We start from the raw sequence: 17,567 nt of genomic DNA, 5'->3' as shown, positions 1-17,567 counted from the left end.
AATTCGCAAATATTAACACAACACAAGATCTGTTCTCTTACCTGCTCTAAGACACTGTGGCGTAGTTCAGGAATGAGATTAAATTAGGTTAAATAAGTGAATTCATTTCCTTTTGAACTCGATGAAAAGAACTATTCTAACATCTGAGAAAAAAAATAGCGAGAGAGTATTATTTGTATTTCAACTGTATTGTGAATTAAAATCAAGAACCTTTAGCCTATCTGGAGTCACTACCTCATCACTGGTCATGTCCTCAAGGTCACAAACAGAATGCATATCCTGTTAAGGTACCTTGTTCACTTCAGTAGGAACACGTGGGAGGCAGAATCTCTGCACAGTTCGGAGAAGCGTTAGGTGGGTCGGCCTGTTTTTTGGCTCAGACCATTTTTACAATATTACTTTTCCTGTTAAAAGAACCCTGCCTCAAAACAAAAAAGACTGGGTTACAGGACTAAAATCACATCATAACGTATACAGTGTACCACAGCTCAAACTTCAACGATACATTTAGATTTAACCAACATGCTGACGTAGTTATACAGCCATGCACTTTTAATCTTCACTGTGTGCATTTACAGTACGCAGCGCTCCATGCGATACTTCTTTCACACTTTGCATCTACTGTTTATTTTTCTCCTTTTCTGCTTCTCCGTTTTTTGGTTTTTTTTTTTCATGTTTCTGCTAATTGAAACTAACCACCAAACATCCATGTGGTTCTTGTGGCTGACGCTCTCAGTCACATGTCCTGGTGGGCGAACTTGTGTTTAGATCCTGTGATTTTCTTTACCAATTAGTATGCATGCTCACACACTGTGGCAAGACAAGTTGGATCCCATAACAATATCTCAAATGCGCTTTTGTAATAGAATATGAACCATTTTCACACTTCCTTTTAGGCCTCTGGTCGAAGTCCTGACCCTGCCTAGAGGAGACATTGAGTTTAGCATTCTCTCTGGTGCTAGTGCTCTCCTGCTTCCTCTATGATTTATTCATGTTCGCCATACTCTCTGTCCTGGCATATATTAGTCATGATGAGGCACAGACGGGATCACACAAAGCAGTCAAAATCCATTTACAGCAAGTGTTAAAACTTCTTTTAACTTCCCAAAGGTTCAGGAAAACTCGATCATGCTTTATGTTTTTGCAGACAAAACTACAGACTGAAAGAAAAGTCAGCAACGTTCTTTTTTTTATTGATGATGAAAGTAGCAGATGTGAGATGGGTGATAAGAAAATAGTCAAACTGATATTTACAGAAATTTAGAACTTAAAGTAAATGGGGTTTTTGCTTCTCCCACAAGCTGGTTTGAATCCTTTATTTTTTTATATACATTGAGATTTTAAGAATATACAGTAGAAACAAATGAATGATGGTTTACAGTGCAAACCAAAGCACAGACCCACTTAGTAACACAAGGCACGTTTTATGGAATGTTCAACATTTTGACCAAATTAGAAATAACACTTTAACACTTTATAAGTCCTCGTTCCTTTTTTTTTTAATTATTATTTAAAACCTACAGGTGTGTAACGTATTTATACTTCCCAACTCTTACAATATTCCACTTGTAAACTGTGTTTAACTGTTAATTTACAGCAAGGCACTTTGTTGTTGTTTGTTTTTGTTTTACTGTAAAGCACGTGTGCATATTTTACATAATCATAAGTCTGCTAAAACATGTCAGTCCTTTGTACATATGCGCATGTATTTTGAGCACTGTCATTCAGCTATCAGCTACCAAAAATCCTTATAGGGACATTCCGTCTAGTCCTCTAGGTCTTCCAGTTGTGGTTTGTAATGCAGCCGAGGGGATTAAAGACCCTGGATTGCTGACCCAATATGTGGCTCCTCTTCATAAATAGCAACCGTGATAGTACTAGGGTACGACAAGACCCCAGTTTTGCATCTCAGGTGCAAATCTGCCATCTTCATATCATAACTGAGCATGCTCAGAACTCTGATCGCTGTCATGGCTGTCCTCGTTAATCAGTGAGTCTGCTCTGTGATGGAGTCCAACGATTCCTGAAAACTCAGAAGGCAGCAAAGTCCCCTTTTTCACATGCACCAGTTCTTTCTCCCTGGCCACCGCCCCTTGCTGTCCACCCTTCACTCGCTTCCACTTCATCCGTCGGTTCTGAAACCACACTTTCACCTGGGCAGGGGGAAAAAAAAACAACTCTGAAAAGACGCAACAGACTCACTGACTTCTACACGTGAAGGTTGAACAATGTGTTGTGCCACATGGTTTGCTGATGCGTTTTCATTTTGGCACAGTACTGTACGAGCTATCTACACAACATCCATGACTCACTAACCACAAGTAAGCTAATAACATTTGGTCAGTGAACAGTTGCTTATTCGACATGATCACATGAGTACGTGCTATTTATTTCTGCAGGTTGATATGCAAAATTTGCAAATGTAATATGTTAAAGCTATTTTAAAAACAGCAGTGAGAGTAAAGATATTCAAGACTTTTAAAAAGATCTTTCTGCCCTGTGTCTAGATTTCTGGTGTGGTTCTAGAAATTTCAGCAAATATGGACAGGATATTGAACGGTTGGACAATATTGTTCTATGAGACAGTGTAAGTCGTGGCAATAGACGTTCGTGAATGCCCGAGGTCAGTTGGGGCTCACTTGGTAAAGATACTGCCGTTACCCAAAATGGACTGTTAGACCATATTAGCAATAATAAATTGTCAGCGTGCATCTGTTCAGTTGTATCAAATGCTTCTCTTATTTCCTTTCTTGACAAGTGGAGGCCATCATTTACATTTCCCAGAATGATGACTACGCTCGTTCTTAAATGGCCATCACTGTGTGACTGAGGCTTCACTGTTCATGAGTGTTGGTGCCTGGGGGCTGGATCATGCTGCGCTAAAATTTATTTTTGGTGGGTCATGATGCAGATGACGTGAGTCATGTGATGTGGATGTCATCCTACTTCGCAAATGTTGGTGTTTAATCCTGGGAAACAAATGCAGTGCGATCAATGATAATGGATTCCCCAGACAGTTTTCACGAATAAACCCAAATAAGAGCAACCGATATTGATAATTGTTGAGGATTGTTTTAGGCAAATACTAAAGTAACAGACACAACAAACCTAGCTGTTTTGATTACATATTTTAGAATCAAACCTAGTCTTGGTAACATTGGGGTTAATGGTGTGTGTATGTGTGTGTGTGTGTATTCTGTGTGATAAATCTTGCCGTATGATTTGCCACTTGGGACCCTTGCTGTCGGTGGTGTACAACGACTGTTCTTAAAATACATCTGCGAGCTTTGCACTTTTGCCCACAGCATGGAGAGTTCTCCACGTCACTCCTGACAAGTTTGAGTACGTATTACGTCTTCTTAGTATCCCATTAGGCAGTCAGTTCTTCAAAAAATGTAATCCGAGTAATCTAGGACACTAGCTGTTACAATTATACTTACAGACGTTGTGACTAATGTGTGGTATTATTATTACTTTCACTATTATGTAATTAGTAGTTTCAGCCTTGGTGGCTGCAATAGAGTGATAATTGTCCAGAGATTTCATGGCCTAGTTCAGTAGTTGCTGATTCACACAGGGATCACATAGCAAGAGGGGGTTTGCTTACTCCGTCGTGTGGCAAGGTTAATGTTATGCTGAGGGAATGTGACCCCAGAAAAGTGCCTAAATCTGAGTCTTTGGATGTCAAACCCTCACTGCGAGTTGTACTATAGAGACACTGAGGCTTGGAAAGGTTTATTTTAAAGAGTTATTCATTACATTTTAATAAAGAAAAATAATATTAATAATAATAATAATAATAGGGGCTGGGGTGGCACGGTGGTGTAGTGGTTAGCGCTGTCGCCTCACAGCAAGAAGGTCCGGGTTCGAGCCCCGTGGCCGGCGAGGGCCTTTCTGTGCGGAGTTTGCATGTTCTCCCCGTGTCCGCGTGGGTTTCCTCCGGGTGCTCTGGTTTCCTCCACAGTCCAAAGACATGCAGGTTAGGTTAACTGGTGACTCTAAATTGACCGTAGGTGTGAATGTGAATGGTTGTCTGTGTCTATGTGTCAGCCCTGTGATGACCTGGCGACTTGTCCAGGGTGTACCCCGCCTTTCACCCGTGGTCAGCTGGGATAGGCTCCAGCTTGCCTGCGACCCTGTAGAACAGGATAAAGCGGCTAGAGATAATGAGATGAATAATTGGGGCTAGATTTCGATTTTGACTGTTTCACAGAATGAAGCTCTCACGGGTTAAATGATTCAGAACCATGATGTTTGATCAGGTCTTTTCAGATGTCTCAGTTTCCCTCACACTAATCAGACTGTCTCAAGATATGTATTTGCCTACACAGATGGTCTTCCTACGCAGAACAATTTGGGAGATTGTGCAGGAAGTGCCTAACTACACGAGCATATCCTTTGCCTGTCTCCATTTCTTCACTATACCCTGATGAAGGGACCTCGCTGAAACATCTGGAATATGATAGTCCCCATGATAGTCTCTCTCCATAGCCACAGCAGCATGGAAAAGCACACAAAACGAATATTCAATTCAACACTTTAGTTTTAGTCATAATACGGAGCGTTCAGGTTTGAGTTTGCATGTTTTCATACAGTACCTGCCTTTCCGTCAGGTCCAAGTTCACTGCGATTTCATAACGCCTCAGTCGGGTCAAATAGTTGTGATGGGCGAATTCTGCCTCGAGCTCCCGGATCTGTTCTTTCGTGAAGGCGGTCCGCTCCTTCCGGGGTTTGCTACTTGCGTCGGATTTGTAATTTCCATCCTGGGACTCTGGTAGGAAGCAAAAGAGAAGGAAAATATTTCCACTTGATATATAAAAACCAGAATTTCCAAATGATGCAAAATGACTATAGAGTTTCCACTTCCATATCACAAGACATTAATACCTTCTCAGAAATTGGTGTAAAAAGAGATTTCTGCCTCATGAGATTGTGGTTGACATAAAATGCCATTGTTAATAAAAGTAGGGCAAGCACTGCTGTGTTTTATAGCACTGATGTTCTCAATGCTGATGTTTCATATTCTGGCTGCTGGACCTCTCACAATGTGTTCACTGTAAACAAAAGCCTTTTTTCCAATGTGGAGCTCATTTGTCTTCATCTTAATGAATTTGGGGACCTTTAAAGTTTTAATATGGAATAAAACAACTCCGGATAAAAATATGGTTCTTTAGTTTATTTACCTCAACATTTTACAAGCTTCTTTCCTATATGACTCACAAACTATAATAAATTTCAGTCTCTGTCTTTCTCTCTTTGTTACACTTCCCTTTGTATTTTCTTGGCATGACATGATACTCTCCCATATGTATATGTGGAATTACCGTTTAAGTCTTAAGATTCTTTATTATTTGGCTATTGAGTTAGTACTTATAACAAACACTGGACTGGAAAACGCAGAGCGAAAGGCGAAAAGCCATCCCAAGATATCTTGACCTCTGCTGCTTTTATACCGCAATGAAGAAATTCAGTTCTTGGTGTTTGTTTTATTGGTAGAAACAGAGAACTGCTTGCCCTTCTCATGACTAGATCTTGCGGTATGTTTTTAAGGCTATGCTTCAGTGGCAAATTGCACATCAAGGCAACAAAACCTCCGGTCTGTGCTAATCCAACTGGCAATCCTAAACCCAGCTGTAAATAGAGCCCACTTTAACGAGGCCCCATCCACAAGCCATGGGAACAACTCTGCTATTTCAACACACACATATTTCCAAAAGGAACTGATTTCAAATAGACACTATTTTGGGGTGAGCAGCACTTCCTATTGTGCTCGGTTACGTGGTGACAACAAGCGTGCGATTAAAAAAAAATAATAATAAGTTTATGAAGACTGGGGGAGTGAACCCGCATCCAATGTACAATCTTTAGTTGGAAATTCATAGCAATTTTCACTATTCAGTTTGTAGAACAAGGTCCAAATGTTCATTTTGGGTATATGATCGTATAAATTGAACAAAATCCAACCATCTTGCTGTCATTTATACAAATTTGTATTTAAAAATAAATAAATATGTAATTAGACAATTAGCATGACATTAAGAAAAAGCATGCCAGAAATGCAATTTACATTCTTACTACAATGATGAATATATGATGTACAGTCTACTGTAGAACGAGTGATTTCTTACACCATTTCCATTCTACATGGCCCATTTCATCAGTCACATTTCTCTATGACCTCTAAAAGTGCTCGGAGCGGTCTGTAATTTTTAGCGGGCCTTCTCTGGCTGCTGGGCGTCTGGCTGCCTTTGGCTCTGATTGAGGCCTGGAGAAAGTCAGATACTGCGGGCTAAACACAGGCATTGTGGAAGAAGAAAGACTAACATGTGAAGTTGTTTGTGAACAGTGCCACAACTTAAAGCAACTTTTCCCCAGCTTTACGATGCAGCGGCTACACCGCAGCAATTAGGCCTGTGCCTTAACTTTCATCTCACTTCAAAAACACAAGCAGCGCTGGAAAAAAAAAAAAGTGCAGTGTTTTTGCTGTGACAGTCTCCATGTCTGTGGATGATTTTTGAATTTCTCTGTTCTATATTAGCTCAAAATGATTTAGCATTTATTTGTCATTAATTGCCGTGCAGAGTGTCATTATTACTGAGATTGATTTCAGATACAAGATGTTAACTGAAAAAATGTGTCAAATAATCATTTGTTTTTAGTTTTGTTTTGGTGTTGCATATGGTTTTAGTTGCCCAGCACTGAATTCTGTTTTGAAAAAGTAAAGATTTATTAAAGAAAATCTGACACTGTAGCGTGCATCCAGATGTCCCAATGTGGAAATAGTTTATCGGGCCTAATAATATGCTGACAGTGAGTATAAACTCACTTGTACAAGCCTTAAATCATTTATTTTTTATTTATTCCCTAGCCGTAGTGGATTATAATTACTTTTCAGCATGTAGGAAACTATACGTTATATCCAAGTCATGTTATAGTTACTCCAGTTTATTCTTGTCGATAATTCGCAAATGAGAGTATGTAGATATAAGCACAAACAATATCTTTTGTAAAACTTATAGACCAAAATACAGCTACAGAAATTACCAAAAAAAGTGCTAAAACTTGTTGCTAAATGTGACAAAAAAAAAAAAACATGATGCCGAAAAAGTTTCAATCACCAACCATATAATGAAAATCTGATTCTGTAGTAAATCTTTAAAAATAAAGAGAGAGAGAGAGAGAGAGAGAGAGAGAGAGAGAGAGAGAGAGAGAGAGAGAGATGTTAAGGCCCAGTTTAAAAATAAATAAGAGGTCAGTTGTGTTACTGAGTGAAAGCGACAAGCCAACCATTACAGTTCCACAAGAAAAATATTGGATTTTTGCAGTTGTTGTCTTTGGACAGTCTTAATGATCAAATCAAATATAGATGATGAAAGTCATTCACAAATAATTAATTCAGTATCTTAATTGACACTTTTTTCCCCAGAGACAGTAGGCTTCATAATGTGTAATGCTATAGGTCAAATTATAACATTGCGGCACCAATGACAATACTTCACCATTTTCTAGGAATTGATAATGAAGCATGACACTGAACCTAAGCTTTCCTAGTGCCCAAATTGGATGTGATCATAATTAGGATGCTGTCACATCTTTGCGTTAAACAGTGCATATTTAGAAATGCAGTTCTGCTCATAATCTACATTCAGTTCCCCAAAGTCCTATTAGAACCAGCGGAAAATCACAGTTGATAATGTGAATGGCCATTTGTCAGATATAATTTGACTGTACTGTATGCTGAACTACAGGAGAGCAATGACGGTCATTTCGGAGGGGAAATTTCAGTCAGTGCTCAAGTGGTGTCATTTCACCTCCAGCCAGTTTACGTACAGCGTGAATAATTAAACCGACAGAGGTCCAGAAGAGGACTCCTTCCATAAATGCAGAAGAATTGGTAAATATATATATATATATATATATATATATATATATATATATATATATATATATATATATATATATATATAGCTGGAATAGGCTCCAGCTTGCCTGCAACCCTGTAGGATAAAGCGGCTAGAGATAATGAGATTTTATATATATATATATATATATATATATATATATATATATATATATATATATATATATATATATATATATATATATATATATATATATTAGTATGCCAAAAAAGTTTCAATCACCAATCATATAATGAAAATCTGATTCTGTACTAAATCTTATATATATATATATATATATATATATGCCGATTATACGTTTAATCTCTACAAAAATGTTTTATGCTAGAATTTCTATATGTATTTGAGATTGCATATTATAATTGACTCAGAAACGTGTGGTAGATTCCTTTAAAAGAAAAGTCCCAGATTAAAAACAAACAATGGTTTAAATTGTAAATTTTGTGACTTTACAAATAGTCTTTCTAATGAATATTTCCTCTGTTTCTAAAGTCATTACAGTATATTAGCACGATATGTACAGATTTCAGACTGGAGTAAACAGGAAAAACTATTACGATTGTGAAAACACCTGCTCTTACATTTCATTCAATGTGGCTTATGAGATGAGGGGGGAAAAAAGTAAAAGCCGTAACTTCTATTAATAAAATTATAAATTATATTCTCGATGCAAAATTATTGCTGGCATTAAACAAACAAATAAATAAATAAGTAGTTGCTGAAATAATTTGTCTTTAATAATAATAATAATAATAATAATAATGTATGAAATGTGGGCAAAATGAAAATTGAAACATGTGGCATTAAAGCCTATTCGATACTGTTGATTTTTTTAAGATATTTTCTCAAAGCACCCTAATTAGGTTTTCTAGTTCTCCCGTTCTGACATCATAAAATTAAAAATAAATAAATAAATTGATATAAATAAATTTAATCCAGATAATGTTTTGTATTTGTATCTGAGTCTCCTCTCCTTCGTCTCTCTATAGGTGCTCCTTTATAGTCCTTGAAATGATAATTTTTTTTTTTACAGTATGCCTAATTTTCTGCTCTCTAAAAAGTGCCGAGACAAAACAGATGGTGTGTAAAGTGAAACATACGAACAGTCAAATGCCCACACAGAGTTATAGTCTGGCCTTTGCTCCTGGCTCTAGTCAAAATAATTGCTTCTGTGCGTGTCAGCCAACACCTACAAAAGTCTCTCTCGCAAAAATACGGCTCCACATTTCCAAGCAGCAGGAGACTAATTTTCCAAAAACGCTACTACAAAACCCAGTCTGAATAATCCCTCAGCCTGCTACAATGTGTTAACAGCCACCGAATCATGACGGGAAACGCTGCCGATCGTGTGAGTTTCTTTTTATGACAAACATTTGAGTATGTAAAAAGTGATTATATATCATTCAAAGTCCTCAAGAAGAATTTTTTTCATATACATGATAAAAAAATTTCACTGCTGAGCATTTAGAATAATCTTGAGTGTTTCACAATCATTAAAATGATTATTTTTAAAATACACCAAGCTAGATGTTTTACAGTCTGACTTCACACAGCCTTTTACCTGAACTATCACTCCTTCGCTTTCCGTTCCTTTTCTCTGCCTCTGCTGGAGACAGCGTTTGACGCCCAAAGTCCCCACCAGGCAGACAGGAGACCCCTGAGGGCACGGCTCCACCAAGACTGGGTGTACTGGCACAGAGACTCGGGCCACCAGGTGCCATATCTGAGGAGCCCGAGTCTGTTCCTGCCATTCCCAGGCCTAAGCGCACATTGCTGTTTGACACACTGGACATTTGGGGTATGTGCCAGCTGCCTTGCTGGGGTTGGGGTGTTACAGGGTGATGTTGCTGGGTAATTGGGGGTCCACGCTGGTGCCCATGCCCTCCGAAGAGCCCTTCCTCACCCGGGTAACAGCTGACCACGCAGGAGGGCGAGGATGACGAGGAGGATGACGAGAGGTCAGGGTAGGCTGAAAGGTGCTCGGAGCGGCTGTGCAGGGCAAAGGCTGGGTGCAGGGCCTGAGGAGGAGCGTGGGGGCCGCGCAGGCAGCTGAACAGCGTGTGATCCATCGTAAGCAAAAAAATGAACCCTTTACTAAGTTTATCTCCGCACAACAAACACAAGAAACGTCAAAAAAATTAATAAACCAATTCCCACTCCTTCATAAACGACGTCCTGGAAAAAAATTCAAGACGTATATGTACATGTGTATACATGTGTGTGTGTGCATCTAAGCACGCCCATGTGTGTGTGATAATCCAGAGCATGCGGCGAGCACGAGCTGACAGGCGGCGTTGGGTAAACAGCAGCAGCAGCTGAGCCGAGCAGGAGCAGGAGCTCAGATGACGGCCTGGAGGAGAGTGCAGAGGAGATGGGAGTGGTAGGAGCTTCCTGCCATTGCTCAGAGTTGGGGCTATGGGCTTTGGGCTATGGGCTGGGGCTTCCAGATGCATGCTGGGCGGGGAGCCCATGCAAGAGGGGGTGTTATAAATAGAGTTGTAATGTGAGAGGGAGGCTGGGTCAGAGAACCCACGCTGCCACTACTGACCACATCCACATGACAGAGCCAGTATAATATACAGCAGGATAGATGTACAGCCATGGCTCAGGAAGCTCATCTCCAGCCTTGTGTTTCTGACCTGTAGTGCCCTTTCTTTGTCCTTGTTTTCTTTTGTGATTGTTTAAGAACAGGGGATAAGCAGAGAAGGACATGAAAGCCAGAAGGAAAGCATGAGTGTTAACACTCAGCTTGGCGATATTCCCTACCCCTCGTTCCTCACTGTAGAAATGATTTACACAGCAGGGGATTATTACTGAAGCCCTGCTGACTGTGAATATTCACTATAAAGAGACAGTTATTCAAACAATCTACACCTCCGGTGATGACCGCGCCTGAAACGGATCGCAGAAAAGAACTAAACAGTTGGATTTTAACCCTTTTTTTTATGTGTTCTGCTTCATATACTTTGCGGTATACTTTCATACTCTTTTCGACTATAATGATATATATTAATCAAATAGACTATGCACTGAAAAGCTCCGGTTGAAATTATGGATTCTTTGAGGTGAATGGCAAAGGATTATTTTGTGAGAGACGCTGCCCTGAAGAAAATAGTACAATGCCGGTCACCTCAGAGAATCCATAATTTCAACCGGAGCCTCTCAGTGCATGGTATATTTGATTTCAAATCAAATCAAATCAAATCAAGTTTATTTGTACAGCGCTTTTAACAATAAACATTGTCGCAAAGCAGCTTTACAGAATTTGAACGACTTAAAACATGAGCTAATTTGATCCCTAATCTATCCCCAATGAGCAAGCCTGTGGCGACGGTGGCAAGGAAAAACTCCCTCAGACGACATGAGGAAGAAACCTCGAGAGGAACCAGACTCAAAAGGGAACCCATCCTCATTTGGGCAACAACAGACAGCCTGACTATAATATTAACAGTTTTTATTAGTGATGATTTATATCCTTCATCAAAAAATTCCAAAATAAAAGTGTTAATTATAAAGAATTAGAAATAAAGCTAAAAAAATATTAGAGGTTTAACTCTACCTCATTAGGCATCATCATGATACATAGATCTACACAAACAGAAATGCTCACGGAGCCACAGCTGTGACTCGAGTCAGAAATAAAGCTTGAAATTGTGACGTCAGTTCACAGTATATCCAGGATATACCATGACTGACACACACCATATCCATTGTTTTCTTTTTTCATTTTTGATGTCACAAGATACATTGCTTAATCAATGGTGGAACTATTTTATGTCACGTGAGCCATCCTTGCTGCACGGGAATTTTTTGATGAGGGATATAATTTATTTTATTCGATCCACATTCACTGGATATGAGCAATCACATTCTCATATTGGCTACTCTACTACTCAGCTATCAGCTCATATAGCATGAGTAGATAAAAACAAAATGGCAGCGCGTGTTGCTGAACCAGCCGAGGACGAAATAAAAACTCTACTCGAAAACAAAACCCCAAAAATTGTTATCAAGTATTTAAAAGAAACAGAAATAGCTAAAAGAATATAGTTTTTTCCTCCAATATCACCTGTGCCGGGCGGCACGGTGGTGTAGTGGTTAGCGCTGTCGCCTCACAGCAAGAAGGTCCTGGGTTCGAGCCCCGTGGCCGACGAGGGCCTTTCTGTGTGGAGTTTGCATGTTCTCCCCGTGTCCGCGTGGGTTTCCTCCGGGTGCTCCGGTTTCCCCCACAGTCCAAAGACATGCAGGTTAGGTTAACTGGTGACTCTAAATTGACCGTAGGTGTGAATGTGAGTGTGAATGGTTGTCTGTGTCTATGTGTCAGCCCTGTGATGACCTGGCGACTTGTCCAGGGTGTACCCCGCCTTTCGCCCGTAGTCAGCTGGGATAGGCTCCAGCTCACCTGCGACCCTGTAGAACAGGATAAAGCGGCTAGAGATAATGAGATGAGATGAGATCGCCTGTTCCACACTCCAGCCCAGTCGGTGGCAGTAATGCACCTTTAAGTTGGTTTGCCAACCACAAAAAAAAATGCTAAAGAAGAAGAAAAAACCCTAAAAAAAAAAAAAAAAAAGCAACAAAATATGGAATAAAAGTATTTGATGGTAAGAATATATCTTTTTTTATTTTTCAAGAATTATTATTTAGCATTTTTCGCAAATTGCTCCTGTCATTTTGCCGGTTTCTTTACATACTAAGCAGAAATGATTTTGTTGGACGTTTTGTATAAAGTTTTTATTTATCGGATTTGCAAAAAATTAAAATAAAAATGCTCTGTTTCTCAAACTCCGGTGAATGTGGATAGAATAAAACAGTTATTCCACTCAATCTCGCCGTACATGGCTTATAGCCAACTCAGTGCTACGCGCCTCATCGGCTATCAGCTCATGTACGACTCGATTTCATGGAATAACTGTTAAATATTGCTCCTATAGTCAATATCATATTGACAGCTACACTTTTCTACTATCTATATATTCATATATTTTGTTCTATTATATATTTTACAGTATCTGATTTTTACTGTAGTTTCGAATTTTTACACCAGTGGGTTTTTCAGAAGGGCAGATTAAAAATATCCAAAAGAAATTAAATCACTGATATGAAAATACACTACCGTTCAAAGGTTTGGGGTCACCCAGACAATTTTGTGTTTTCCATGAAAAGTCACACTTTTATTTACCACCATAAGTTGTAAAATGAATAGAAAATATAGTCAAGACATTTTTCTGGCCATTTTGAGCATTTAATCGACCCCACAAATGTGATGCTCCAGAAACTCAATCTGCTCAAAGGAAGGTCAGTTTTATAGCTTCTCTAAAGAGCTCAACTGTTTTCAGCTGTGCTAACATGATTGTACAAGGGTTTTCTAATCATCCATTAGCCTTCTGAGGCAATGAGCGAACACATTGTACCATTAGAACACTGGAGTGAGAGTTGCTGGAAATGGGCCTCTATACACCTATGGAGATATTGCACCAAAAACCAGACATTTGCAGCTAGAATAGTCATTTACCACATTAGCAATGTATAGAGTGGATTTCTGATTAGTTTAAAGTGATCTTCATTGAAAAGAACAGTGCTTTTCTTTCAAAAATAAGGACATTTCAAAGTGACCCCAAACTTTTGAACGGTAGTGTATTTTAATATCAGTGATTAAAATATCCAACGATCAAGAAGTTTAATTAAAGGTGTTTGCGAGAGATACAGATTAGAAATGCACAGTGAATCAGTCTGACCTGATGATCATAGATTGTGAATTATACCGTGGCATTTTTTCCCCTCGTGTGTTTCTTTAGTTTTTCTCCATGGTGCGCGTCTCTTAATGATGCAAACATGTGTCATAAAGAAGTCAAGCTTCAGAAAACATTAACAGTTATGACATTCTGTAGGTTTCAAAAGGTCTGACTCACCTGCAAAAGCATATTTTAGTGCTGACTGTTATTCAATATGTGTCATTTCAAGAACATTTATTCTCATTCAGTGACTTTCAGTAAGCGCTTTATCCTGGTCAGGGTCACAGTGGATCCAGAGACTATCCCAGAAACACTGGTCACAGGGCGGGTGGGAATAGACTCTGGATGGGACGGCAGGCCATCACAGGGCACTACACACACACACACACACACACACACACTCTAATTCACACACTGGCATGTTTTTAGGAGGTGGGGGGAACCCAGAGAACCTGGAAGAAAGGTTATCAGACTAGACGCAGCCTCACTTTATTACCCTTACATCAAAGTCACATGTGAATAATGACATGAAATTTACACATGGTTGTTTTTACACACTTCCCACGTTACATTTCACACATTTTTCACAAGTAGGTAATTAGTTTGTGTTTTTATTTTCAGACTTTCTAATTAGTTTCGCACGATTCCTTTTATTTCATGAGTCATGGATTTCATTAGAAATCAACACATCTTGTGTTTTCATTTTAAAATTTTTTGTTTTTACACAATTATTTAATTTCACATGTTACTTTTTTTTTTTTTACATGGTTTGATCTTCTCACACTGATAATTCACACGATCACAGAACGTAACGTCCCTTGTTTACTTGAGCTGTTGAACTGCACAGTTTAAAGTGCCATTCCACCATTGGATGTATTATTTGGCATAAAATACAATATATTTTGACAACATATATAAATGGTATCACTAGATAGAGAAATCTTTTAGCTTCAAATGATATATCAAACATAATTTTTTGACAACGACAAGTATATTAATTTTGCGACCAAAGTCACCTACCCTTTTAATTTCCGCGCGTGATGTCATCGGCAGGTTCCCCTTCTTGTGTACCACGTGACGTGTGACGTGGCACATATTATCAGCAATGGCGGATAGAACGCGATAAAAATAATACCAATAAATCTAGCTAATACCAATAAATCTAGCTAACTGAAAGATTAACTCAAAATTTTTCGCAATTTTTTTGGCCCCCATATACAAGGAGAAATGACACTCTCACTTTGGGGGTTTCCTGGTCTAAAAATAGACCGACACGTGATACACAAGAAGGGGAACCTGCCGATGACATCACGTTTCACTACCGCGCGGAAATTAAAAGGGTAGGTGACTTTGGTTGCAAAATTAATATACTTGTCGTTGTCAAAAAATTATGTTTGATATATCATTTTGAAGCTAAAAGATTTCTCTGTCTAGTCATGTTGTCATAAAATATATTGTATTTTATGCCAAAGAATACATCCAATGGTGGAATGGCACTTTAAGGCCAAGGCGTTTACTTCCACAGGAATTCCACGTGTAAAAATCACATGATTCACATGCGACTTTTAGATGATTCAGATGATATTTTACACATTTTTGCCATGTGTAGTGCATTGGTTTTAGTTTAAAACATGGGATTTTCTTCACACGATTCATCATTTTTAGTGGTAGTTTTAGTTTTTCTGCACGTTTTTATTTTGCATGCATTTTCACATTTTAAGTTTGCAAATATATGACATTTGTTTTTATTTTATCACGAAATTTTTTTTATGATTCTATGATCTATGGTCATATGGTAATTTTTCTACATGTTTGGGCATGTGCTTTTATTTTTCACGTGTTTGAATATTATTAAGATGTGTTCACTTGAATTCATATTATGCTGTAAATGTCCTTTCACATCTTTTTTCAAGTGATCGCATATTAATCACATAATCACATGTGAAAAGCACCTGCAAGTATTCAAACATGACATCATGACACTGATGTCATCATCCACGTGAATGTCATTTCATTTATAGTAAGATGACTTGATCGCCTCTGAACCAGAAGTTCTAATACAGTCTTTCTTTCTTTTTTTAATTTAATTTGATGATAGAAATGTTACACTCATAAACCAAGTGCTCTAATTTGACCATAAGAGTATTCCCCCAGTGTGTTCTGATAGCACACAGTGTTGACCGTATTCCCTGTCGATAGAAACACCCGTGCGTGGGCGACTTCGGCCCAGAGACTGAGCGTCTTTTCTGCTCATGAGAATGAGGAAATAAAATGCTGTATTTGGGGAAATGGCTTTAGCAGACGTTAAGGAGAGAGACACAATCCCAGGCTTCAGGGAGGGAGAAAAGAGAGAGGACAGAAAATCATCATTCAGTTTACACCCTTGCTACGATGTGCCATGAAAGCACAGCCGAGGTGAGTACACACAGATTTCTGTTTTAATTGTCGATTAATTATTATGATTAGCTGGAATGGGGGACGCTTGGTACACACACGGTTTGGTTTAATACGTGGAATTGGTCCCTCATGGCATGGCGTATTTGTTAAATGAGTACAGTCTGTGGGCCTGTTCCTATTCAACACACCACCTTAATGTTCCCAGCATGCAACTGGCTGTGTGACCTACAGTTTAGGGCATGAAAAGGTGAAAAGGAATAAAATGGAAAGCCTTTTTGAACGTGGTATGATTTCATTATGGAACAGGATGTAGGCTAGAAATCAGCACACTGATATCCAATAATCCTCACCTCTAGTCTGATTTTATTTCCAGCCAACTGCTGTTGAAGATTAAAATGGCTAATAGGAGCTCAAACATGAAGATGTCTGGCAAAACTAATGTGGAAGAAATTACATTTTCCCTTTTCTGAAATGTTTTGTGTTGTAACAGCAATGACAAAGTGTCTCAGTTCTCTGTGGATTTCACGTTTAAACTCTCACACCCACACAACCATGAAACAACCTCTCACATCTCACAACCATCTGCGGGGTTACCAGACTGAAAAATGAAAAGCTGGAATAAAAAAAATAAGGCTTAAAGGGGTAACGGTTGCAAAGTGGTTTTGCCATATTGAACAAAATTAAATTAGATTAAATGCATTCGGATATTTTTAATTATTGATAACATCAGGTAAATCATAATTACAATAGTTTGTTGTTTAGAATAGAAAAAATTATAGGATTTAGTAAAAGTAATTAAATTAATTACAATTTCTACATTATTTCAGACATCTCTTATTCATTCATTCATTCATTCATTTATTTATTGAGTAGAAAAATTTTTAAGGAAAATGGTCCATGTAAATGCTTCTGGTTAACATTTAAAAGAACACTGAAAAACATTTAAGTGATATTATTTTATTTTTTTAAATAACTTTTTACTAATATTTAATATATTTAACATATATATTATAGTATTTTATATAAAATGCTAACATGGCATATATAGTATTTTTTCTGTGTGTGTTAGGTTCTCGGTTAAGTCCTACTGTTGGGTTTTGTAACAGGACAGAAGTCAAGAAAGCGTGATTCTCCCTCATCCATCTTAGTATCGCTGTATATACCTGACTTTCTAATTAGAAGCTGTGATCTTTGTATAAAAATGGGCTGAGCTCTGACGCAGGACAGGATATTCTCACTAGTTCCATAAAGTTAATGAAGCATCTAAATTTCGTCCCTGCAGTTTACTATGTATGTATGTATGTATGTATGTATGTATGTATGTATGTATGTATGCAATATGACAAATTTATTCTTTACTGATTCTTAGAAACATCAAACTTTAATTTTAAAACCATTTTGTCTGAAACTATTTCAGAATAGTTTATAGTGAACAAAGTATTGTTGATATTTCCAAAGCTGTTCATTGTGTACGTACGCTCAGAATTTCTGCCTGATTAATTGACTGTGACTT

General features: G+C 38.3%; 1 protein-coding gene across 1 annotated transcript; it reads right to left on the bottom strand.

Moving 5' to 3' along the window:
* Nucleotides 1-1,172: 1,172 nt before the first annotated feature.
* On the bottom strand, nt 1,173-10,311 carry meox2a (mesenchyme homeobox 2a). Its single transcript, XM_060898143.1, has 3 exons — nt 9,484-10,311; nt 4,599-4,771; nt 1,173-2,153 (listed from the first exon to the last, which is right to left on the bottom strand). The coding sequence occupies exons 1-3, from the start codon at nt 9,989-9,991 to the stop codon at nt 1,935-1,937; spliced, it is 900 nt and encodes a 299-aa protein (XP_060754126.1). The 5' UTR covers nt 9,992-10,311; the 3' UTR covers nt 1,173-1,934.
* Nucleotides 10,312-17,567: the final 7,256 nt, after the last annotated feature.

The sequence above is a fragment of the Neoarius graeffei genome, chromosome 17 (assembly GCF_027579695.1).
Source record: "Neoarius graeffei isolate fNeoGra1 chromosome 17, fNeoGra1.pri, whole genome shotgun sequence".
Classification (NCBI taxonomy): Eukaryota; Metazoa; Chordata; class Actinopteri; order Siluriformes; family Ariidae; genus Neoarius; species Neoarius graeffei.
Note: the sequence above shows the minus strand (reverse complement) of the source record. Positions and strands in the feature narration are given on the sequence as shown.

Coding starts and splice junctions, on each gene's coding strand:
- meox2a (XM_060898143.1), bottom strand. CDS start 9,991: ATGGATCACACGCTGTTCAGCTGCCTGCGCGGCCCCCACGCTCCTCCT. Junction 4,772..9,483: donor GCGAAGGAGTGATAGTTCAG/GTAAAAGGCTGT, acceptor GCTTCCTACCAG/AGTCCCAGGATGGAAATTAC. Junction 2,154..4,598: donor TGGACCTGACGGAAAGGCAG/GTACTGTATGAA, acceptor CCCCCTGCCCAG/GTGAAAGTGTGGTTTCAGAA.